This window comes from Mesocricetus auratus, unplaced genomic scaffold (genome assembly GCF_017639785.1).
Source record: "Mesocricetus auratus isolate SY011 unplaced genomic scaffold, BCM_Maur_2.0 Super-Scaffold_100676, whole genome shotgun sequence".
Taxonomy (NCBI): Eukaryota; Metazoa; Chordata; class Mammalia; order Rodentia; family Cricetidae; genus Mesocricetus; species Mesocricetus auratus.
Window position 1 is genome coordinate 108822005 of NW_024429266.1, and position 25699 is coordinate 108847703.

The window sequence follows — 25699 nt, forward strand, 5'->3', positions numbered from 1 at the left end:
TGCTAAATTAACCTGCTTAATCTCGCCCAGGGGTTATGCAGCATCACAATCTGTAAATGTACTCTGCCATGCGTGTGCCCACGTGTAGGGGAAGACTCATTCTGCAGGGGCATTGCCACAAGTCCACGGCTGTACAGTCAAAACCGTCCTTCAGAATGGTCCTGGGAGCTTTGTGCTCACTGTGAAAGACAACAGGAGTGTGGCCAAGTTCTCCGCTTAGCTGTGTGCCTCCATCAGAGTGCACTAAGGATGCCTCACACACAATCAGCTCTTCCCAGCTCCAGACCTCTGTGCCTTTCATGCCAGCATGGCCAGGCCCTGCCTCTTTCTTCCCTACCTCCCCTTCTCTCCGTTTCGTCTGCTCATGCTCCAGATCTTCCTCTCCAGAGAGAAAATTTTACTTGAGTTCTTTCCCTGAATGTTTATGAGTTCTGACAACTTTTTGTTTTACAATATGTTTCAATAAGAATAATTCATATTTTCAGAGTAATTTAATCAGACTTTTAAAACTTTGACCTAATTTTAAGTTGAATACTTACAGATTCACCAGAGAAAATAAGTTTTGAAGACATATGCCTTTTCTATCAACTTACTACATTCATTGTTAAATAAATGGTTCAGTCTTGGAGCTTGGAATGTGGCTCATATGTTAAGCACACACAGCTCTAGCAGAGGCCTCAGTTCGGATCCAAGCACCCACGTCAGGCAGCACACAACTTCCTATGAATCTGGTTCCAGGGGATGTGACACCTCTGGTCTGTGAGGGTACCTCACAGGTCATACGCTTGCAGAGACACACAGTGCACATAATGAAAATAGTTTTTAAAAATTCTACCATTCGTTTATAATGGTTAACAGGCTCTCGTCTATAAAACTGTGCACATGATAGTCTATATAATTTCTACAGTTTGCATTAATAATGTATGAACGTGGTATCATTCCTGCTTGAGGAAGCCACAGGGGACATCCACAGGTAGTGATGTCACAGTCCTTAGCTGCAGTGGATTTGAGCCCCTGAGAGGCAGAGCCTGGCCTTTCAGGTGACGAGCAGAGGAACCTTTCACTAGAAGGGCTGGGAGGCAGGACTTACCGAACAGGGAATGGAGTTTTTAGTGTGAGGTGCTTGAAAGCGTTCAGCGGGTCATCTGAGTTGTCCCAGACTTTCGGTGGCCTCCCACGATGTGAGCCGTGCAGTGACTGGAATGTGGCTTCAGGCTCTTCTTATTTTCTCCTTAAAGGGAAATGTCTCTAGAGTGCTTTAGTGGCTGTCTATTCAGAGTGAGCACAACGCCTGTGGAGAACAAGATGGGCTGACAGAATTCCACCGAAAACCAACTTCTGCATTGGGAACTTGGGAGAGAAGGGCTGAAGGGAGTGGCAGGTGGTTTTGCTTCCAGCAGCGAGCCTGGCTCAACACAGTCCGGCACAGCGACCTCCATGCTGAGGGCTCTGCAGGCACACTCTAGGCTCCAGTCGAGGAGGACGGGAGGTCCTCCGCCAGCCAGGCCTTCTGAGTGGCTGTTAAAATGCTCAGTATCCACAGGGAGGCTGAGGAGGCCCGTGGAGCACCACTGAGTGGTAGGAGAAGTCAAAATGGTCCTGTACTCATTGTGGGAAGGGACAGCTGAGGCTCTGGGCAGGTACCAGAATTCTTGTGAGTCCTCCAAAGTTCCAACCCCTCGTGGTGCTGGTGCATCCCAACTCAGCCACAGAGGGCTGGGTCAGGGGACAAAAGGGCTGCACATGGAGGAGGTGGAGCGGTGAAGACCCTATAGTGGCCAGAGACCCACGAAGGACAAGTGTTCCCGAAACCTACAGGGAAGCAGGGAGGAAGCAAGGAAAGGGAGATGCCAGCCAAGGCCTAAGACTACAGTTAGATATAGTTTGTGCATCTCTCCACACGGGGGCACTCGAGCACGTTCGAATGCACCAAAATGAGTTTTTGGAAGCCTTGTGAGCTGCACAGCCTTTGGGGTCAAGGGTCCCCTCTCACTGCATCTCAGTGCCAGAATGGGGTGGAACGAGGTTTGGAAAGGTTGCTGGCCTCCAAGCACTTTAGCGTTTCCCTGTATTTACTCACAGACAGGCAGGCTGGAGCCAGGGGTACCCTTGAAAGGTGATGCTCCTGACACACTAGGCCGGGGCAGGAGTCATGCTGCCCGTTCTAGACTTGGTCTTCTCTTCTTAAAAAGATCAGAAGAAAATGAATCTGTTTTTGAAATCCTACGTGGCAGAAGGAAGGTGGGTGCAGGAACAGGTGCCTGCCTGTGCCGGCTCCTTACAGGCCTCCTCCTATGTCCTGCAGCCGCATTCCTACCCTAGACTCTCAGGGGTCTTTGCCAAAGTTAACCAAAGCTGGAAGAGCAGTACTAGGTGGGAGTCCCTGGGAGGCAAGGGAAGGCAACTGTGTGCTTCAACCCAAAGAGGATGCAATGTGAGTCTGGGCCGTGAAACCCCAGGATACCAGGGCAGTTAGGGTTTCTCTACTCAGTTCTAGCTCTTGAAGCTCTGTCGACTCTCTCTGGGGCACTAGGCCCTTTCTGAGCTAGGAGTGCCCTAGCCCTGAACCTTCATCCACGACCAAACCAGTGTTCTGAGAGTCCTCCAGCATCCACCTCCAGCTCCATGAGACTGGAACTCCCCAGGTGCCATCACCACGGCGGGAGCTGGATACCCCTCTGGCTGAGAAGGGAAAGGAGGAGCTGCGAAGGGGGCCAGGGCGGGGATGAGCCGGGATGAGCTGGTCTCTAGGTGGTGCCAAATAATGGGGCCTAGACATGTCCCCTCCCTTGGTGTGCTTCTGGTGTCTTGCTTTCCTTCCATCTCTTTGGTGAGGCCGAACGTGGCCGTGGAGAGGACTTAAAAAAATAGCAAAGCAGAAAGAGAAAGCGATCACTCCGACCCCTGATCTTCCGCGCCGCCGGGGAGGGGGCGGAGAAGCTGAGCCAGGCAGAGTCGCTCAGCACCCAGGCGACTCGCGAGTGGCGCGGAGCAGCCAGGCTCGCCTTTCTTCTTCTTTCCCCACCGCCTCCCTTTCCCCCCTTCTCTCTTTTCTGCTGGAGGGGGTGGGGAGAGGGAAGAGAGATAGAGAAAGGAAAATTTTTTTCCAAGCATCCGAGCTAGTGAGCCAGCTCGCAGCGGCCCATGGCTTCACTGTATCAAAGGTTCACCGGCAAGATCAACACCTCGCGCTCCTTTCCGGCGCCCCCGGAGGCCAGTCGCCTCCTGGGTGGCCAGGGGCCGGAGGAGGACGCGGGCCCGAAGCCCCTAGGCCCGCAGGCACAGGCGGCGGCGCCCCGGGAGCGCGGTGGTGCGGGTGGCCGGCCCCGGTTCCAGTACCAGGCGCGGAGCGACTGTGACGAGGAGGACGTAAGAGCATCGCGGTGGGTGGGTGGCGGTGGTGGGGGCTTCGGCGGGAGGCATGGGCCTAGCGACTCCTGGGGGTCTCTGGGTCCCCTGCTCCTCTCTTCCCGTTCCCCCCTCTGTGCCGGAGCGCGCTCAGACACTCTCCTTGGCTCCCGATCTCAGTCACCATGGTCCGGAGCAGGTCTCTGCAGAGGTAGCCAGGAGTTGGTGGCTGGAGCCGGCAGGGTTTTGGAGCTGCGCCTGCTGGGATGTGGACTATGCGTGGAATTCACTAGATTCGTGCATGTCTGTTTGTAACCGCAGCCCGCCGTGCCTCCCAAGGAGGGAATTAGATCTGTGTGTGCTTGGAGTTGTGTTTTATGTTTATTTTCTTGCTTTGAAGCTGAAGGAATAGCTAGTACAAATTCCTTTTCCCCTCCTTCCACTTGTCACAGCAACTATCCAAGGTGGCCCTCCTCCCTCTCCACTCTGTCCCCCTTCCCCTTTTCACTGTCCCCAGACACCTTCTCTCCCTATACTGGAGTAGTATACGTGTGATGTTCTTTTCCAGAAAAAAAAGTCTTAGCTTCAGAGTCCTGGAGTCCTGGCCTCTGACCCAGGCCCAGCACAGGTTTCCTTACTAAGTATCAAGCATACTAATTTGGGCTGCAAGTCCATGTGCCAATAACTCTACTTGGGCTGTGTTCCTTCCTTTAGAAGTTCTTGGAGTGGTCTCTTACTCTGAAGACTGAAGTCTGGGTTTCAGAGGCTGAATTTGCATTTCCGCTTGATGACCAGGGATTAGGGTACCAGTTGCTCCAGAGATGAAATGGGGTGACTTTCCAGCAGGTCAGTGCCATGAGGGCTTTCAGGGAGGGAGCGCTTTTCCTGAGACCTGGAGAAACTCCCAGGGGAGCCCTGAGGCAGACAGGTCTGGCTTGGCTGGTGCAGCCCTAAGAAAGGGCTAGTGTCTGAGGAGTTGTGGGATCCCTTTGCAGTGCAGTTGGGCAACCTGTGTCTTAGCACCAGCCTCTTGGTCTCCCTAGCCCTCTCAGAGCAGCCCATTGTCCTGGAGGAAACAGGAGGTGTGGCCTCAAGACCTTAGGGTCTGCAGTAGTAAGACCTCAGTGCTTAGTAATTTTTGGTGCAAGAGATGTGCATGGAGGGACAGGGCTTCCATGGGGCAGGGGGGTTCTCAATGGCCAGGTCTTACAAAGCCAGTGAGGCCGTGCTAAGTGCTAATAGTTTTGTTTTGTTCTGTGAGACATAGGGACTGACAGCCACAGAGGTGACAGGAGTTGGAGGGAAGCCCACAGACATCATGTACATTTCCACTTCCCTGGTTAGAAAGATACCAAAGACTAATGTCCCTCACTCCAGTGGGCCAATCTGGAGGAAAAAGGACAAATTTTTCTGACATGTGGTTCAAAGAACTAGAATTCCTTGAGGAGAGCATCAAGCAATGGTGAATTCTGGAGGATTCTATTTACTTAGGGTCCTGGGAACATAACTTGGTTGCAAATGCAGGCAGGAAAGATGCACCCCCCCCCCATCTCCCTGAAATCTGGGCTTAAAAGCTTTGGATTATGGATCGGAATGAGCTTGTTCTGCTAAGCAGGCTCTAGATGTCGCTAGGAGAAAGGACAGGCAGGGCTGGAAGCAGCAGTTGGTCTCCGCCCATCTGGACTGGGTTTGTTTGTTTGCTTCTTAAGATCCTAGCTGGGAGCATGCATCCCCCACATTTCATTTTGCTGCACAGCTAGAACTGCTGCTCGGATAAACCCACGTCTGAGGTCAGCAGCAGATTAGGGATACTGAGTCAGTGAGACATGTGTCCACTGTGAGATCTCAGAGGGGGGGCTTTCTCAAACTCAGATGTGTCAAGTCCTGACACTGTGTTTGTGTCCTGCAAAACACAGAAATGTGTGTTTGTGTTCACCCATGCTCATGGGCATTGGTTAAGTGTGTTTGTTGTACCTGGGGGTATATTTGTCCGTTATTGTGTCATAATAAGCACATATTCTTCTATAAAGTAGCAGTTGTGTGGGGTGAAGAAGCATGAGGGTTGTTCATTGGGAGCTTTATAGGTAATGCAACTGTTATGTGGAGGATTCATGATACTTGAGTAGATTTTAGCTGCTCTTACCACAAAATTAGCCATGTGAGGTGGTGGGCATGTTCATTTACATACTCAGCAATTTAAAAAGTTTTTTAAAACAAAACAAAACTTCCTTTTTTAACTTGTCAAAACATTTACTAAAAGACAGATGCACAAATCAAACTATTTTTCTTCCAATAATAGAGACTGCAATTTGCTTGCAGTAAAAGGTAACTGGTAAAGTCATTGGGTTTAAAACTTCTAGGCATTTCTATCTCATGCTATTTGCTTTAATCAAGTGGAAAGCAGACAAAGAGAGAGAGAGACAGAGAAAGACACACACAGAGAGAGAGAGACACACACACACACACACACACACACACACACACAGAGGGAGACAGAAAGAGACAGAGAGAGAGGCAGAGACACAGAGAGACACAGAGAGAGACAGAGAATCTTCCCCACGGGAACTGTAGGAACATCAGTGCCGCTCTGGAACTGTCCAGGGTTCTGAATGCTCTCTTCCCATGAGCTCATAGAAAATCCCCACTGCTTGTGTCTGAGTGAGCAGTCTGAATACAAGACTGGTGACCTCATCACAAGTCTATGTTCTGCCAGTCAAGGCGCAGCTGCTGCAATATTCAGTGTCTTAGTTGTTTTCTCTTGCTTAGATAAAACACTGATCCTTTTGATTCTCCTACATCAATCATTAATCAAGAAAGTATCATACTAAATTGCCTACAGGCCAATCTTGCCGATATATTTTTCTCAATTGATGTTCTTTGTCTCAGATGACACAAACTTGTGGCCAGCTGACCACCAAAAAGAAAAAAACATCAACCAGCATATACAGAAACAGTTCCCCAGGCCTGGCTGGTTATCTGATGCTGGTAGATATGTTTAAAAACATATTAGGCTTCACACATCTTGTGCTTAGACCTAGAGATGTAGATAAAAGGTAGCAATATAGCACATAAACATGTACACGAACAATTAGGAAGACTGGGAGAATGCTCAGTGAATAAAGAGCTTGCTATTCCATAATGAAGACCTGAGTTCATACCCCTGAACATATGTAAAAGCTTACCAGGAGAGAGTAACTTGTCTATAGTCTCAGTGGTCCTATAAAAAGATAGGAGGTGGAGTCAGGAGAGTCCCCAGAAGCCTTTGAGCCAGTTAGTCCAGTGTGTGCAGTGGCAAATAATGAGAGACCCTGCCTCAAAAAAAGTGGAAAGAGATGAGTAACACCCAAGGCTGATGATCTCTGGCCTCCACAGAAGCACTGTGGTACTCCACAATTTTCTTTCTGTCTCTGTCTCTGTTTCTCTATCAATTTTTTAAAAAAAATTAAGTAAAGCAAACATGTCTGTTTATGGCTGAGAAAATAAAACTTCCAGTCTACAAAGACTGATCCAGATTTTAAAAAATCTAACAAAGTCTGCACAGAACACTCCTACACTAAAGGTAAAAGGCTTGTGATGAGCTAAGAAGATATCATCCAAGTGCACAAAAACAGTGACCTGTTTGTCACTTGTGCAGGCCCACAGATGACCTCTTTGGACTGTCATGGTTGATCACAGTTGCTAAGTTGATGGCGTCTGGGATCACCTGGGAACAGTCACCGGGCATACTGGTGGTTAGTTTAGTTGAGGAAGGAAGATTCACCCACCATGAGCAACATCATCCCCTGGGCTGGGATCATGGAGTATAGAAAGAGGAGAAAGTGAGCTGAGCACCTGCCTTCATCAGTCTGAAAGCTGACTGTGGGCAGATGCCGTGTGAGCGTCTATCTATCTCAAACTCCCGTTGCCGTGACTCCTCTGCCATGGTAGACTGCACTGTGAACGTGTGAGTGGAACATCAACCTTCTCTACCACAAGTTGCTTTTGTCAAGGTATTCCACCACAGTGACAAGAAAAGAAACTAAGATGGTGAGGCCTTCCTAAGAGTTAGAAATAAACTCAAAGGGTCTTTAATTTTAGTCAGTTTCCTTGTAAAACTTTTACATTTATTTAAACAAAGCCAATTAGTTGGGCAACCACTTTGAAGAACCAGTAGCCACTTTTGTTTAAAACTAATTGTGTGGAGTTAAAAATTGACTATTGAGAGTGGCTTTTAGTGAAATTTAGTGACTTGCTCTTGGAATTAACTGTGATTCCTTTTAAAACATCAGCTTTTGTCAGTACTGTATTTGAGTATTTCTCTCCAGTCTCTGGAAGGGTTTTGTGGGCCTTGCACCGGGCCACAGAGGTCCTTCTGTCAAGGGTACACCAGCTGCTTCTGCTTTCTTCATTTTTGGTGACTCACATTCTCCTAATGATATTAATATGCGGATGGCCTGACTTTAAAACCACAAACTGGCCAAAGCTGAGGTCCACTGATACACCACTGCCCATGATGTCAGTCAGCCTGACAAGTCCAAGTTCCCCATCCTGCCTGTCATTTTAGCATTCAGTCCATCTTCTTTTTCTCTACCCTGATCCTTCAATGGGGTGACATCATTCATTCTTGGGATTCATCAGGTTTTTTTTTACTGACTTGTTAAGCAGCTTGCCACCACAAAGATGTCATATACCCTAAAACCTTTTTTTCATCAGCACTCAGTGACTTTTAAATTTTAATTGCACATCATTTTCCTAACGTGGTAAAGGAAAGGCCAAACTTCCTGCTGGCCTCTCCTTCCCAGAGCCGTCCTCATCACTACATCGGCAGTGCCTAGAATACCCTCCCCCAGAATGGGTGTGGGGATAAGGGAGCCATTCGGAGCCCCCAGTGCCGAGTGTGCCTTTAGTCTCACATCAGTGGTACCCGCTGGCCAGACGCTGTTGGTACAGTAGAGGTGCTCACTGAGCCAACCAGCTGCAGGGACAGCTTACGGTCATTACCTTCTACAGACAATTAAGGTCAGCTTCCAGAGTCTTCCCCTGCCTTGGCATGCTTCCCAACCCCATCGGCAACTTCCCATACAAGAGTCTTGATACTAGCTCCGGCTTCCATCCTCAACGGTCCTCTTTTCCTCATCTGACTTGGGTGTGGACTTGCACTCTGTGCCATTGCCATGGTTACTGCACAGCCTGCGCACAGTATGCCACAGGTGTGCTGTTGACCTCTTGATATGGTGTCCATGCCATCAGATGAGTTCCGTCTCAGCGCCATCCTAACTTTTGTTCTAGGTGACAGTCATTCTACTCTTCAAAGCTTTGAGCCTTGGGCTTTGCACGGTACTGTGTGAATTCTCTCTCCCTCCCTCCATCTTCCTGCTCTCCCTTGGTCCCTTTCTGATCTCAGCCTTAGTTCTTCAGTAAACCCTCCCCTACTCCTACCCTTTGAAGTTTGGGTCTCTGGTGTGCTATTCATCCCCTCCTGCTTTCTTCACCGTTGTGTAAACGCGGTGCAGCATGTGCTTCGTCTCCTGCCACAAGACTGAAAATGGCTTGTCACACAGGGCAAACCTCTCTGGAGATAATTTGCTTCTACATTTTTTCTGGAAGTATTCAGTTCTAGAATTGCATGATCACTCTGCCAAGCTCTTGTAAGATGTGTCAACAGCTCTGCAGATTATAACAAAACATCTGCATGAATAGGTCATGAGTTCCAATTGGAACTCAGCCTAAACACATGAACCCCAGTGTTCAGGTTCCTTTCTTGTCTAAGATTTTCACCAGGTGAACTCAGAGTCCCCTTACCTCCCTGTCACACCACCTCACTGCACACTGCCGGACATAATAGGTTTTTATTTAAAAATATTTTCAAAGTCTAAATTTTATTTGCATTACCACAGACTGTTTTAACACTAGAGGCATCGGTGTTCAGGTAATGCCAATGGTCACCTAGATTCACTATAAAGTCTTTCAATAAAAATTGGCCAGAGTCCATGCTATGTACATGGCAAGGGCATGTAAAGTTCTTCCCTCCAGGACAGTGGGTGTGGCCACAGGAAGGTGAAGATGCTCCCAGACAGTAGCACATTGCTCGGCACAGAGAAGCAGTGCCAGCAGAATGGGGAGTGGAGCCAAAAACAGCATCATCAACGATGTCACACCTCTGCTCTGCACCCACAAGCCTCAGCACCACCAACCCTGTCTCATGTCCCCTGCACGGCTGCCTTGACCTGGGAGGAAAACAGGACAAGGAAGCGATCTTTGCACTTGCAGCATTAACAGGAACAGGCCGCCCTGGCTTGTTATCAGGCGGGTCAGTTGTTAACTGTGAACCACAGCAAACACATTTTGACATGTTAACAAGCTTTTGCTCTTTAAAACCAGCAAAAAACAAAAATGCGTCTGTGAAGCAGGAATGTGATATCTTCCTAGGGGACGTGAGCTGTTGGCAGTAAGGGATTTTTGAGGTAGCTATGGAAGCCAAATTTACATGGCATGCTTTTTTTTTTAATTGCTGCCAGCATACATCTCCAATTTTTACGTGGATCTGTTACCTACAGGCTAAGGAGACCCCTTAGGAGTACTTGAATTTCATAGTAATAATTTTTGTTGTGGTGTTGGCTTATTTTCCCATATGAAATGAACTTTCTTGTATCACTAGTGGGGAAAGATTGTTCTAGATGCTGGCCCTAGATGACCTTTTTTCCTTCTATAAAGTAGAACTTCTTCATTTCTTACCCGAAGCCTTTTATCCTTTATAGTGGAACTGACAAATGAGTTTAACTTTTGTGAGCAACTGGCAGGAGTTAGATGCTGATTGTACCCGACCCCGTCCTTTTAATTACTCTGATGGTAACGATGCATTAATCAAGTGTTGGAGAAGTGCTTTCCTCCCTCGATGCGCGATATTGATCCTCTCCTGCAGTGCTGGCTATAAAAATAATAATCCCATGATCCTTTTAAAATTAAACTCTGCTTAATAAATTGAATGCTAAGGGCACAGGGGGACTTGCATGCCATGTCATGGTTTTCTTCCATTTCAATCTTATTGACTTGATTTTACAGAGATGTAAGACACATGTGCCCTTTCCCAGAACAGCTTTTGCAACACTTTCCTTAAAATTAGGTCCAGCCTTCTGAACTTATTTTGGGTGGATCTTTTTTTTTTTTTAATTGATAGCCTCTAGTTTTAGAGATGACTAGACTACCATGCAGTCAAGTAGATGACACCAGACAACTCACACAGGTTTCTGGACTCCTCGTCTCATTCTTTTCTTTCCCGTATATGCCACCGTAGTTAAGTTGGGAAGTTAACTTAATTATGCCACTGAGTTAGAAATGGGGGCTGGAGAGATGGCCCAGTGGTTAAGAGCATTTGCTGCTCTTCCAAAGGACCTGAGTTTGATCCCTAGCACCCTCACAATCACCTGTAACTCCTTCTCCAAGGGATCTGATGCTCATTTCTGGCTTCTACAGGTACCCTCATGCATGTGTGCACACACACAAACACACATATATGTTTGAAAATATATGGGCACAAAAGCCCGGCAGTGGTGGCACATGCCTTTAATCCTAGCACTCGGGAGGCAGAGACAGGCCAGCCTGGTCTACAGAGCAAGCTCCAGGACAGACTCAAAAGCTACAGAAACCCTGTCTTCACACACACACACACACACACACACACACACACACACACACACACACACAAATGTTTTGATTGTAGTGGTTATACTGTTTGCCAATGGGGAGCTGGGGCCATCTTTGTTGTAGTGCTGTAAGAGTCACCCCATTTTCCTCAGTTTTCCTTTTGTGCAGGATAAACAGCTTTGTTTTCTAGCATCACTCAAATGCACTTTAAGCCTAGCAAGAGGTCATTTTTGTTTCATGATGGTGAACATGCTCACGCGCACGCGCACACGCACGCACACACACAGACACACACACACACACACACACACGCGCGAAAGCTAGACTTCTATAAGGTCTTTGCGATGCAGAGAGTGAGAGTACAGGTGGGGAGGGGTGACCTGCTCCCTGAACTTGCAGAGGCTTAGTTGTTGGGGCAGAGTTCTCGGCAGGCCCTGGGGAATGGCTGGCAGAGAAATTGTATAACGGTGTACAAAAGAGGAGGAGATCCCATGTTTCCAGATACAAAGCCTCTTAGCTCCCAAAGCAGCTTCTGTCTCTGGCAGAAGCACAAAAACTTATCTCAGCCAGTACTGAGTGAGCTTACAAACAACCTGCAGATGTCCGGAAGTCAGAAAAGTTGCCCTGGCTATAAGCCTACTGGGGATGAAAAATAGAACACACACAGACACACACACACACACACACACACACACACATACACACACACACACTCATTAATTTTAATCCAGATGAAACCTATTTTTTAAGATCATTAAAGTCACTGTAGAAATCAATTTTTAATCTTCTTTAGTGGTTAGATTTCATGTTGGCATCAGCATTTACCTTAGATAAATTTGACCAATTTTTAATATAACGCTAATTTTTAAAAAAAGTGAAATAAAGGATGTAGGTTCCAGTCACAACTGAGAATTGAGAAAGTGAATTCTCTTTTTTCTGTCTCCTGCTCTTCACCATTGTGGGAAGGTTTATACACAGAGCAAATGGGACAAGCACAGCAGCTTTCAAACAGCAATGGCCTCCTCGCTGTGTTACCTGTAATATATGCACCTGGCTTCATAAACCATTCTGCATGAAATGAACAATGTATGCACCCAACTTTAATTCATAGGCCCCACATACTATGTACAGAGTGTCTCTAACTACCCATGTCCACTCTATATTATAGAGATAATCTGAGAAAGAACAGCTCTAAGGTGACATCAATCAGAAGGAAAGCAGGCATGGGGGAGGGGTGTGGCAAGCACTTAGAATCAGAGACCCATACTAAGGGGGGGGGCTGGATGGTGAGGCCTTGCGGCAGCAGCCTAAAAACATGGGCACAGAAGAAAGTATAGTGCCTCTGACAGAAGCTTGGAGAACAATGTCTGGTTTTCTGTGCCTCCTTCCCTGTCTGTCTGTCTGACTGTCTAGAAGGCAGTGGTGTTGCAGACTTTGTTGCTCACATAGGGTCCACCTTTATTCTGAGAAGCATGTCGATAACCTCATCACATCACAGTCTAGCTAGCCTGAGTGGGCTTCAGCAGAGGACAAGTGTCTTTCTTCTGTGCAACAGGGCACCCTTTATTTCTTGGCCCTGGTGGGTTCTGTCATGATACATGCATACGTGTGTGTGTGTGTGTGTGTGTGTGTGTGTGTGTGTGTGTGTGTGTGTGTGTGTGTCTGGTGTCAGGTGTCAGAAGAGGTCAGAAGGCATAGATCCCCTGGAACTGGAGTCACAGAGAGTTGTCAGCTGCCATGCAGGTTCTGGGAACTGAACCCAGCTCCTTTGTAGGAGCAGCCAATGCTCTTAACTCTCTAGCCCCCTCTCTGATTTTGAGGTCAAGTGCCTCCTGTCCTGTGTCCTGTATCTCACAAGCTTAGCAATTCTCTAACAAACTGATGTGGAAATTGCCCACAGGAAGGCAGCAGAGACTGCGGTGCTGGGCACGTGGGCCTCATGGCTCCTTTCTCAGTGGAGGAGCAGAAGTGGGGTGTGGAGAGCTGGTGGATCACAGGGGCAGGACCAGGCCTCTAGGTTGCCAACAGCGCACGGCAGCTCCTAAATGTCTGTAATGGTTCATTAGGGTTGTGGGGGCTGTGAAGCCAGAGCAGCAAACAGCCTAAGGCAGGCCCTCAGGGCTGAAGTTTCTGGAATGGAAAATTTCAATTACCTTGTCCAAGCACTTGGCATTGTTTCTTGTCTCCATGATACATGGATTTGGACCAAGGCTGTTTCCAGCTTAGAAGGTGAAGGTCTCCATCTGAACATTTCCCTCCAACACAATCCCCTCCTCCCCAGTTATTGCTGTGCCCGGAAATGTTTAATTTCTACTCTGTATGGGAAAAGGGCACTTGAGAAGTCTCTTCCTTATTTCCAAAATGTTATCTCTTCCAAAAGGATGGGAAATTCAACCCCATCTCTTCCTCCTCACTGGCTATCTATTAAAGGAGGGGATGCTGGGGAAGGCAGGGCACTGTTTCTATAGAAACCAAGCTGCTGGTACAGCAGGGCCTCTGGCTTCCTTGTTGGGCAGCTGGCCTTACTGAATGCAAAATCACCCACATTATTCCTCTTTGCCTCTTCTGGCCTTGTTTAGCTGATGTCAATCAGCTCGGGACAGGAGGCACCTCAGCAGAATCGTGAGCCCCGCCCCCTCAGTGACCTCGATGGCCCTGCTGCCTCAAGGCTTCCATTTGGCTAAGTCAGAGAAATTAGCCTCTGGCGCTCTGGACTTCTGCCCTGCAGGAGTTCCTCCCAGAGTCCCAGGATGCAAGAAGGACTTGAGCGTCTCTGGCAGGCCCTCTGCCTCAGTACACCCTCTGCCTGATAACTGAGAAGTGGTGTCCTACTTAAACAGGGAAAGTTTTCAACTCTGCTCAGGGAGTGCCCTTCCCTGTCCCAAGTCCAGCCCACAGTGGGCTTCCTAGCACAAGCGCCCTGCGTAATGAGACCCACCTGTAAGGCAAGGCCCACCACAGGCAAGACCACCTCATCTCACTCAGAGCTGCAACCTGAAGGTGTGATATGGTCTGCCCTTTGATGGTATCTGGCTCAGTGGCTCTCACTCTACCAAAAACATTCTCCTTGGTTCACCTACCAACCCCTTCACCCAGAACCCCCCAAATATCTTTATCCACCTGGCTGCTCCCATAGGCAGAGGTTCAAGTTTCCTCTAAGATCACTTTCTCAGGAACTCCAGCCCATCCTCCCTGGTTAGAATTGGAGCCCAACCCACTTGCCACACCTAGGATTCCCCACCCTACATTCCCTTGCCACATCGTTTAAGACTTTCTGATACATTATACAATATACTTATTGAGCCTCTTTTCATTTCTATTGTCAGTTGTCAGAATCTTGGCTAAACTGAGAATAAGGACTTTGGGCTGTTTTGTTGTCAAATGCACATAATGCCCAAGACATCACAAGGGATTAGTTTGTTTGTGAAGCAACTGTGTGACGGTAGCAGACCTAAGTTTCTGTGATCCCTTCCACCTGAATAAGCCTGCCTCCTTTAATCCTATCTTTTTGCCAATTTGTTTTTCTTGTTGTTGTTTATGGTTTCTTTTCAGTTATAATGCTAGGGATTTAACCCCACCCAAGTCTGAAGCATGCTAGCTACACTATTAAATTGAAAGCTAGCAAACGTGATAAAATTGAAAGCATTCTAAAGCAAAAACTTTGAATTTTGCCTATGGCTTCTTCTCAGTGTCTGAAAGGGAATTCTCTTTTCGAATCCTACACTTTTTGACTGCTCATCCTAAGAGAACAGATGGGCAAGTGGTTATCAGGAAAGCAGCATGGGGACTGGAGCGATGGCCCAGCAGTTAAGAGAAAGTACTGCTTGCTCTTCCAGAGGACTCGGGTTTGCTTTCAGAAACCCTCATTGGGTGCCCCATAGCTGTCTTTCACTCCAGTTCCAGGTGATTGGATGCCCTCTTCAGTCCTCTGTGGGCATAGCACTTGTGTATTTACACACACACACACACACACACACACACACACACACACACACACACATATATATATATATACACACACGCACACACATCATACATATAATTACATTTTTTGAATCTTCAAAAAAAGATAATAGCAGAATGTATTTTATACAATCAGAATTTAGCATTTGCAATGTCCTGCTTTGTTTTAATACATTTGACAAATATGAATTCAATTAAGATAGTCTCTAACTATTTTGCTGATTTTTTGTTTTTGTTGTTGTTGTTATTGGAGAATAGAAGTTAACAGTTAAGAGTCCCACAAAAGAAAGTGATTCCTATAAGAACAGGAGGGCAATGAATCACTTTGATCAGAACTTTGCATTATTTAACTCGATGTAATTGAAAGGAACACACACACACACACACACACACACACACACAGAGCTTCTTTTTCTATGATCACATCTTTATCTGACAGGTAGGAAATCAAATGAGAGTACTTTTGAGCCCTGCATCATTAGAGGGAAACTCAAATTCCCAGACCAAATGCAGTGTTTCTGCCAGAAAAATAAAAACCTGTTCCTGGGTTCTGTAATCTCTCTGAAATTGCCTGAGGCTCTCTGGCTGTGCGTAACACCCATTTCTATGATAATGTAATCAGATCAGTCTTGAAGGCTGGAGCTGGAGCCGGCAGCTCGACCTTTACCTTAGCTCTGCCCCCTGCAGAAGAATTTGGACACCCACCCCTTAGGCAATGTCAGGGCTGCAAGAAGCCAAACTGTGCAGGACAAAGGCCTGCAGCTGCTGGACAAGGTTGGGTGAGGTGTAGGTTCTGGATGGTTGCACATCCTCCCTCCCTACAGTGAGCAGCGTTCAGCCCTGGATAGCTGAACCAAAGGCAGCCCTGGGAAGTCAAGGCCTCTCAGGCAGTGTGCTAAGCAGGTAACAAAGCCTGATGACAAATCATGCCCTTCATCTAAAGATGCATTGCCTCTTGTGACAAATTTTAGGAGTTTCCCAAGTGTCCTAGTGCCCAGCTTCTTAAACTATGAGACTCATCACTCGTTTGAGGTCATTTAACTCCATGCAGAGGTCATGGAAGTTTTGGTGACAGTGAAAAGAGGTCTCTGAATTTGTAACAACCAAGAGGTCATTCAAATGTAAACACAAAAGGAGCCAATGGCCTGTTGTTGTGTCCCTTGGCGGCACAGCGGCCTTGATCCTGAGCTCATTTTTTTGTATCATACACTTATGCAAAGTGTTGTTCTCCACACAGATAATTATAAAATTAAAATATCAATCAACTCTGAAAAGTACTGATGAAGCTCTGTGTCCCAAAGAATTAAATATTTAGCCAAGATTTAATTATTTATATAAAGTAAACAAGCAACCTATCTCATTAATATGCAAATTTATTTTCACTGTTCATAAATGATGAAGTTACATGCATACCAGAGACTTGTGTAAAAATAAATTTCTCAGACTTATCACCAGTAAATGTTATATTTGAATACCTATTTTATATTCCTGTATACCTAGGGTTGCATAAAAATTTTCTTAGGGAAAAGAGGTAATGATAGGACAAAATTTAGGAACCCCGCCTTAGTGCATATGGTAAAAGTTTCTGCAAACAGTGAGTCCACTCTCTGGTCACTGGGTCTCAGAACAGCTAAGAACAAAAGCTGCATAGAAATACTCTTTCTGCTGTCATCACATCAGGACTAGGGATGCTTGTCACTGGCAAAACTCTCAAGCTCAGCAGCCAGGTCTAGTGCAGAGAAGATGGTGTTGGTGGGGCATCTGAAAAGCCACTGCATGTCACCAGAGATGTTTCAGCCTGGCTTTCTGTTGCTGAGGTGACTTGAGATCCCTTGTGTATCCAGAGGGCAGACAGCCACCAGCAGAGATGTCAAGCATAAGCTGCACAGAGCTGCCCTTCTGCTACCCGTCCTGTATGTCCCCATGGGCCCATTGATGCCCCTGCATGGAAAGAAGGTCTCAAGGTGGTATACTGTGAGGCCAATTTCTGTCCCGTGTGGGACAGGCCAGTGACCTTGCAAGAGGGTCAGGATTCAATGAGTCAGAGGTTGAGGAAGAGGCAAAGGAATAGTGGATAATTGGGGAAGGCTGTCTTGGGGGAACCTCAGAGGGTGTGGATGACTAAGCACAACTCGCAAAGAGACATGGGGTACGAGTGACTTCCGGGGCTGGTGGAATTTGCAGTTGTAGCATTCATCCTGGGCTGCAGAAAAGGCCCAGTGTGCCTGTGAGAACAACTGTGCTCAGCAGCGTGTAAAAGCCATGAAGTCCACTTTAACCAGCACCCACCGCAGATCCTAGACTGTGATTTGGAGCCTTGGCTTTAAACTCCTGTTCTGTTCTGAGTCCCGGGGTTCCCAATGACAGCAAGCAGGGAGGGGCGGGACACACAGCTGACAGAATGTTGCCCCCACCCCCAAAGCAATTGTGTTCTCTCAATAATTTACTTGAATGCGCAATTGTAGACAAAAAAAGGGTTTGAGAATTGAACGAGCTCTGCTGGCGGAACAGCCACTCATTTTGTGAACTCTGAGATATCCAGCAGGCTTGCATGATGAGATGTTCTCATTACAGCTTAGAAAGGAACTGCATGGAGAAACGAATCAAGCCTGTACTAATACTACCATTAGCTGGCAAGACTAGCCGTTGTTTGTTGGTTGACTCAAAGTCCCTCAGAGACAGGAAAGCACAGCGGCACTGCCTGCTCCAGGCTCTGACCTGTGAGGTTGGACGCTGATTCTGCGTCACTCCCTGTTCAAGAGCTTCAGCATTCTTGCCTGTGGGAAACAATTGCAGTATGCTTCACGTCGGTTGGTGGTAAAAGCTGAAACACTTAGACTTGCCCTTGGCATGCCGCGGGCTGATGGGGTACCGTTGTGACATCCTTTAGATCAGACCCAGTTGTTGCTGCAAAGGGCAGACCACTGAGTGGCTGCAGGTCAGAGCTGACTTAGGGCTAGAAAGGCCACAGTGCAGGTGGTTGGTTGGGTTGGTGCTGACACTGTGACCATTCCCGTGTGAAGCCAGCCGTGGGCCTCGAGGGAAGAAGGAAGGGAGCAGTGAAGGAAGGCCATCTCCTTTCACCTGAAATAAGTTTCCCCTTCCCCAGTACACCACAGGGAACAGATGGGCGTCTCCTATAATAACCAACCATCAGTCACTACTGTGCCTCTGACACAAATGGGAGCTCTATTAGCGGATGAAATTACACGCACAAACGGAAGTGAGGGACACACTTCTCAAGCCAAGAGAAGCACACGGACACCATAGGACCAAAAGAGAGGAGAAATGAGGTCACTGGATGGAGTGATTGAGCCCAGTTAAGCATGGGTCCCTTTAGAGTCAGAGGTCTCCAAGCCCTGGAGCCCCGAGCCCCTCTGTCTTAGGAGTCTGAACTCTTGCCAATAAACTTTACTTTCCCTGGATGTTCTGCCTTTTAATTCCCTAATCAACAGAAGAGAAGAACCCATACCCTAGCAGGAATAATGTGCTTATATAATTCAATGCACAGGATAATTGAGGTGTTTTTGTTATGAGACAGTTAGATGATTGCATGCCATTCTGTCTCAGTTTCCCCAGCATGGCTTTGTGCTCATGCCACCCCTGTGGGGGTCATCAAGGAGACACGGTGAACACAGTGATAAAAGTTTTTTTCCCCATCTGTATTCATATGTTGCCATCCAGACCAAACTACGGAATATAGGATGGAGCATTTGGAAAGTGATTAGACTGTGAGGATGGGGCCCTGATGAATGGGATTGGTACCCTTATGACTCAGTGTACTAGCTCTCCATCTTCCTTGTAGGATACATTTGGAAGCCACAGCTTATCCCCTAGCACAAGGCCCTCTGCAGAACCTGACCACACTGACTGTGACCTCAGCCACCAAACTCCAATCTATGAGAAGTCAGTTTCTATGGTCTCTTTTACCCACCTGAGTTTCACTCCTCACTTCTCTGGGCTGAGGATGGCCATCCTACTTTGGCTGGCCCTGCCTTCCGTGACACAGAAGGTGCAGCCTAGCTGTCTTCTCAGGACCATGGTGAAGCACAGGAGCACAGGCAGCATAGATGTGTGCTGAGACACTTACTCTCTTTCTCTCCCAGGAACTGCCAGTGTCTGAGCTCACTCACTTCAGGTGACTTACCAGACAACATGCCAGGGAAGGCAAGGACAAGAGAAGACCACATAGCAGCACATTGGAAATAGACACAAAGTTGTGTCAGTTAGATCTTCTGAGGATTTTCTACAAGCTCACAGTTATCAGGATGAAACGCTATGAAGCTGAAACCTTAGTGAGTCAGGCACACGAGGGTGTTGTGTGGTTTTCCCAGGGACAGGTAAACAGACGTCTGTTTATTCCAAAAGGAGAACCCACAAGATACCTAATAAAACCTTTGACTTAGTGAAACATCAAGTTTGTTGGGGTTACTTAGGGGTATGGGTGAGGGGTTACTTACAGAAACTTGGATGACTCAAAGGCAGCAGTACCACCAAAAAAGCCACCCCAGCCTAAGCGACAACTAACAAACCCTGCATGCCTGGGACTCCCTGCATGTCTTGCAGGTTCCTGGATTAGTCTAGGAGACTCTTCTCTCCCCAGCAATTAATTTTGTTCATTTAACCTTGGCAGGGGCCTTGAGAGTCTTGTAATTTTTAGGAGTGCTTTGTGTTTCCTTTCTAAGTCTTGAAGGGATGTTTAAGGAAGAACTGTGAAAACATCAGATGGTAGACGCTTATAAAGATCTAGCAGTTGGTGCTGTTGGCTTAAACATTCAGGGGCTGTGTGAATGTTCTGGAGGTTCCCACATGACCTGAGAGCCACTTACCTCTCAAGAGCCAAGATACAGTCAGTGTAACAGAGAAACTCAACAGCACCTTTGCACAACCTACCCTAGTGACATCCAGGGTCACCTAATTACATTTCTCAGGCAGAGATCCTCACAGCATTCTAATCTCAAGCATTTAGGAATAGGAGAGTCTGCCTCGAGAGGGGAGGGCATGTTTTGGTAAAGGACGAGAAAGCCTTCTCTGTGAGGCAAGGTGCAGATTTGAGTGCAGTGGGCCAGAGGGAAGAGGTGGGAATTTTAGTAGCTCTGTAACAGACAGGAAGGCATGGATACTTCCTGAATTTTCTGCTAGCTCCTCATTGTCGTCAAAGCACATCTGACAGTTCGGAGTAGTCACCACTGCTGGCATTCTTCCTAGTTTTTCTGGCTCCAGCTCTGGCCTGTGCTCGGAGCACAGAGTTCAAATAAACTCTGTTGATGAGAAGAATATAAGATTTCACTTCAAAAAATACAATTATGAAGAGCCTCATCTAATCTAATTCATGAGCATCCGTAGTGTGTGCATATAATCAACTGTCAGCTTTGTAGTTCTGTCCAAGCAAGATTAGGTCCATGTTGGTGTAGAGCTTGGGGAAACTGCCGGGGCAGTTTCTAAGCTGCCCTTTGAAAATTTGTACACTGGGTGGGGAGACGTCTTAGTTGGTAAAGTCTAGGAAAGTAAAGAGAACTTGTCTTGCAAGCATGTGGGCCTGGTTTGACCTCCAGGGCTTACATTAAAAGAGACATGGGAGTGGACAGAGCCCAATACCTGGATCTCACTGGCCAGTCAACCTAGCTTCAGCAGTGAGCCCAGTTCAGTGAGAAACCTCTAAACAACAACCAACATGTGGACCGTGTCTGAAGAACCCCTGATTATTGACTTCTGACCTCTACATTCAAACTTTCACATATATACACCTGTATATGTGCACACACACACACACACACACACACACACACAATTTACACATGTATTAAGTGATTTTCATGACCAAACACGTTTAGAAAACATTGAATTCTTCAAAGTTGTTTTAATGGCTCTGACTGCACTTCACAGTGGATAACAGAATACTAAGTAGGAGTATTTTTGGAGATATTTCACACCTATTTGTGTCTGCTTAGGTTGGTGGTAAAATTTGGGACAGAAATTATGTGGTGTGTTCCTCTTCATTCAGCAGCAACAGGGATTCTTCTAGCTCCCATAGACATCCTCCCTGTGGAGGTCTGAATGAAAATGCCTCCCATAGGCTCCTAGGGAGTGGCACCATTAGGAGGGGTGGCCTTGTTGGAGGAAGCGTGTCAGTGGGGATGGGCTTTGAGATTTCAGATGCTCAAGCCAGGCCCAGTGTCTTTCTTTCTTCCTGCTGCCTGCTGATCCAGATGTGCAACTCTCAGCAACTTCTCCAGCAGCATGTCTGCCTATATTCCACCATGATGATGGACTACACCTCTGAACTGTAAGCCAGCCCCCAACTAAATGTTTTCCTTTATAAGAGTTGCTGTGGTCATGGTAGTTAGAAACCCTAACTAAGACATGCACCCCTTTTTATCACACTGGTTTTCAAAGTCTTGTTCTCTCTCATATTTATTCCAGGACTTCTAGAACCAAACACCACTGACTGGGAGGCTGAGAAAAAAAAAACCCTTATTGTCTCAGAGTTCTGGATGTTGGAGGCTCAAAAACAGAAGTCTAGAAGAGTCTCTCCCCTCCTGATGGTAGGAAGGGTCTTGCTGCGTCTTCTTTGGCTATAAGGAGACTCCTTCTCTGTTTCTTCCAGCTGTGGGGAGGGTACTTTTCTGTATCTTCCAGTCCTCCTCTCTTTTCCAGCTGTGGAAACTGTCCTTCTCTGTGTCTTCCAGCTGTGGGGAGGGTTCTCTCTTTTCCAGCTATGGGGAGGTCCTTCTCTCTCTTCTCCAGCTGTGGGGAGGGTTGATCCCTCTGTGCCTCTTTGAACTGTAGAGAGAATCTTTCTGTGTCTCTTCCAGCTTCTGGTAGTCCTGGGAGCCCAGGCCTTGACTCTGTATCTCTCCAACTTCTTGTCCTGACCTCTTCCTGGCCACCTTCTCCTGCTCTGTCTTTTCCCTTCTTCTGACAAGCACAGTTTTAGGTGCCTGGTTTCCACATAAGGCCATGTTCTGAGAGACAGAGTTTGAAAAATCTCTTCACTGACTGTTGACAGCAGCCAAGATATGGAATTGGCCAAGGTATCTACAGATGAATGAAGGGATTCTAAAAAAAAACGATGGCATATGCACCAAGAATTGTTATTCACTCATAAAAAAATAAATCTTGTCATTTGCAGCAACACCGGGAACCAGGTGAACAGTTAAGTGAAACAGGCCACACACATTCAGGCAGGAAGCATCTCAGTGTGTAGAGTGAGCAGAAGTGGGGTTGGGACTTTTTCCAGGCTGAGCAGTGCTGCATCTTCACCCCTGCAGGTCACTGCCACTTTGCTGGAAGCTCTTAGGGAAGGCACCTTACCTTCATCGTCCCTTTTCCCGACAGCCCCACTGATTCCTCAATCTAAGGTTACTGCCGTCCTGCCATGCTCCCAGGGCCTGCATGCTCTGTACAGAAGGACTTGATCCCAGCTCCCTGGACACGGCCTGTGTCCTCCGCTTTCTCCTCCCACAGAGCCTGAACTCCAGGAGGGCAGGGCTGTGCCTGGGCCTCGGGAGCCTCCATGTGACTCCAAGCCCATGCTGTCCACATCTGTTCCTCATGGTAGGCATTCATTACTTGACACAACAGGCAGTCCCAGTTGGCAAATGAGAACATCAGTGCTATACCTCTAGGGCTAAAACTACAGAAGATGAAGGAGCCTTGCACAGGCCTCCACTCAGGGCACCCATGGGTTGTGACATTTCTACATTATTCAGTATTTCCACCCAGATGCCCCGCTTCCTGCTGGGTCTGGCTTAATAGGAAGGAAGCTATTTTTAAGTGTGTCCTTTCACAAAGCAGCAGCCACATCTCTTGGGGCTTCTGGTTCCTTCCCAGACAGTGGATAAAAATCCATGTTTGGGGACAAGCAATGAGCAGGAAGCTTAGGAAAGAAATGTAAAATGTCACAAGTCATTAAGACCAGCAGTCCCTTCACTGCTCTGTGTGTCCAGCCTGTCAAGTGGCTAAGTGCACACCCCCAGGGACACTTGGCTGCCATAAGTGTGCCTTACGAAACGACCCATTTCTGCGCTCAGTCGGGCCTTGCAGCCTATGTACAGCGTACGTCTCAGTCACCCAGCATCTTAGCGGCACCCCCACTCCCTTCGCAGCCTTCGGTCCCCTGAAACTTCCCTTCACATACTAGACACTTCCTGTCTCCTGCATTGGCTATTTAGGACCTCTATGTATCTTTCCATTTCTAGAAAATGCCAATCATTTTTAAGACCACTTCAAGTCTGAGGTAACTGTTCTAGAGTTAGTTAACCTGGCAAGTGGTAAATCGCACAGGCATTACATTCCCAGAAATGGCCACCCCCCCCCCCCCCGCCCCATTCCCACTCCACCAGTATGCACTGTGTGCCAGGATCATCTTAATTTGTTTTTGAACCTCCAGGGCTATGTGATGGCTATTATGATTGGCAACCTGACAGGCTCTAGAGTCAACTAGAGGATGGGTGTGTCTGTGGGAGTTTCTAGATCAGTGAGTAGACCCGCCCTAAGTGTGGTCATCACTATTCCGTGAGCTGGGGTCCTGGACTGAATGACTGGGGGAAGGGACCTGAGCATCCTCATTTGTCTTTTCTGCTTCCCGACTTCAGATGCAATGGCATCTCCTGCCACCAAGCTTTCCCGCTGTGATACACTGTAACCTCATGAGCCAGAATGAACTCTTCCTTCCTAAGGTTGTTTCTGTCAGGTGCTTTGTCTCCTCAATGAGAAAAGTAGCAAGATGGAAGCAGAGGCATGTATCAAGCTTAAGATGTTTGGTGAAAGACATCTCTTGGATTTTTAAAATGTCTCCACCTTGCAATTTATGAAACAAGAAGTCATCAATAAATCTACCAGTGAAAGATAAAACTGACCTTGTGAGCACTATTAATCTAGTTTGGGAACTGATCCATTTTCTCTGGGAAGAGCCAGATGGCAAAAAATTTTGGCTTAGGTACCATACAGTTTCCCCTTCAACTTCTCCCCTCTGTGGTATAACAGAGTCACAGACAAGGAGGCAGAGATTTGTCTGCTAAACTTACTTTAAGAATATAGGGACTGGTGGATTCAACCCATGGAAAGTAGGGAGCAGATATCTGACTGAGAGAAATGGAAACTAAAGATTGCCAGGGATGGATTGGATGGCCCACAGGCCAAACATCACCTGAGCCATCTCCACACTGAATAGAGAAACCAAAAAGGGTGGGTTGGGCCTGGCTCTGGATTGGTGACCCAATGAGCTAGGGATCTCATGAGGTAGCCACATGTCCTTGTCAGTCAGCCTTGCATATTGTCTCATGGTAGAAGCATCACAGCCAGGTGCTGGCCAGCTGTGCCATTGGTTTGCCACGAAGCTGCTGAGAGGTACCTGTGGCACTCATGTTGCTCTAGAAGGGAATCTTTGCAGAACACTAGTCAAGAGGGCAGCAAAAGGAATTCAGGTCTACCAGCAATGAAGGATAACTGTGGGAGGGTCTGTAGAGCGCACAGGTCCCAGGGAATTGAGGACCTCTTGAGGTCATGCAAAAGACTGGGAAAGAGGGGCTCTGTATAAAAACTAAGGTCTAAGGGCTACCAGGGCCCCAGGAACAGTCCTGAGCCACAGTGTATGGAAGGTTCGTCTGAAGAGCAGGGACTCGGGTACAAAAGGCAGAAATGATGCCTGGGGCACATGAGGTCAGTTTTTAGAGAGTCATGTCTGCTCTGATTCCATCCCAGAAGTGAGGCATCTACTGAAAGAGACAGGATTTAGAGCATCATTCTTCACCCAGGCACATTAGTACACTGCTAATAAGGTGATTTTAAAGCCTCTTCAAATAACGAGCCCCCAGTCCTCCCATTTGGCTTCATTAAAAAGCTCTGTGAAGACAGACAGTCGGAGTTGGCTAGATATTCCCAGCTCTGGTAGGGCTATTCTGCTGTGATGATAACTAGATACAGTCTCCTGCCCTCTCTGTTCCAACTTACCATGGCTCTTTTGAACACCAGAGATGTTCTTAAACCATCACACTATGTCCCACGCCTCTGTCCCTCCATGAAGCCATGTGATGGTCTGTCTTGCGGACATTTGCTCTGTTGGGCCACTGGGTCCTTAGTTCTTACACTTTCGGTGCCAGCTTACTCTGTTCGGCCAGCTTTGTGCCTCAGGCTCCCACACAACTGTTTCTTGGTGCCTAGCTTGGGACTGAGCCATGGTCTTGCCTAACTGCTTGGCCTTGGGGATTTGTGAAGATGGAGCTGAGGGACCAGGGTAGGAGGACGGTGACATTTCTCCAGTGATGCCGTCACTGCCTCTGCCTCTCCCAGCGCAGGTCCACGGTGTGCTCACTGTGAACTGTCTCCTGGTCTTGCCTCTGGGTGTTCTCCATGGTTGTTTCAGTTCCCTGGGGCTGCTGTCTCAATCACAGCATTTCACCGACATGAACTCCATGATGCCCTAAGTAGACCCACCATCAGCAAGCTGGGCACCTCCTCACCTTGGACACCAGATAATTGCATTTAGACCAGCCACTTCTTTTTTGAGCTACGAGAAACAGACACATTCTAAGGCGATTCTCACAAAGAAAGGCTAGCTTTTTTTTTTTTACAAACCACCTCTACTGAAGTGATCTGTTGTTCTTTAGAAGCTGGAGCCCATAGATGACAAGGTTGTGATGGAATCTGGGACAAGACACCCACGTGATGGATCTTGCCAGAGCTCTGTCTGTCAATCTCCACGGGATATTCATTCCCCCCTGGGCGGGTGGTGATGTCAGGCACACAGCAAGGGTGGCCACTG

At 47.4% G+C, this 25699-nt stretch overlaps 1 protein-coding gene across 3 annotated transcripts in view; it reads left to right on the top strand.

Moving 5' to 3' along the window:
• Dpp6 (dipeptidyl peptidase like 6) overlaps nucleotides 1-25699 on the top strand; it is an 890647-nt gene that overhangs the window by 210778 nt on the left and 654170 nt on the right. Inside the window, exon 1 of one of the 3 annotated variants that reach the window (XM_005084206.4) lies at nucleotides 2221-3369. The exons of the other annotated variants lie outside the window; for them this stretch is intronic. Coding sequence (XP_005084263.1) covers nucleotides 3145-3369 — 225 coding nt within the window. The 5' untranslated portion in view covers nucleotides 2221-3144. Of the gene's footprint in view, nucleotides 1-2220; nucleotides 3370-25699 lie in introns of those variants that run through there. 3 annotated transcript variants of the gene reach the window in all.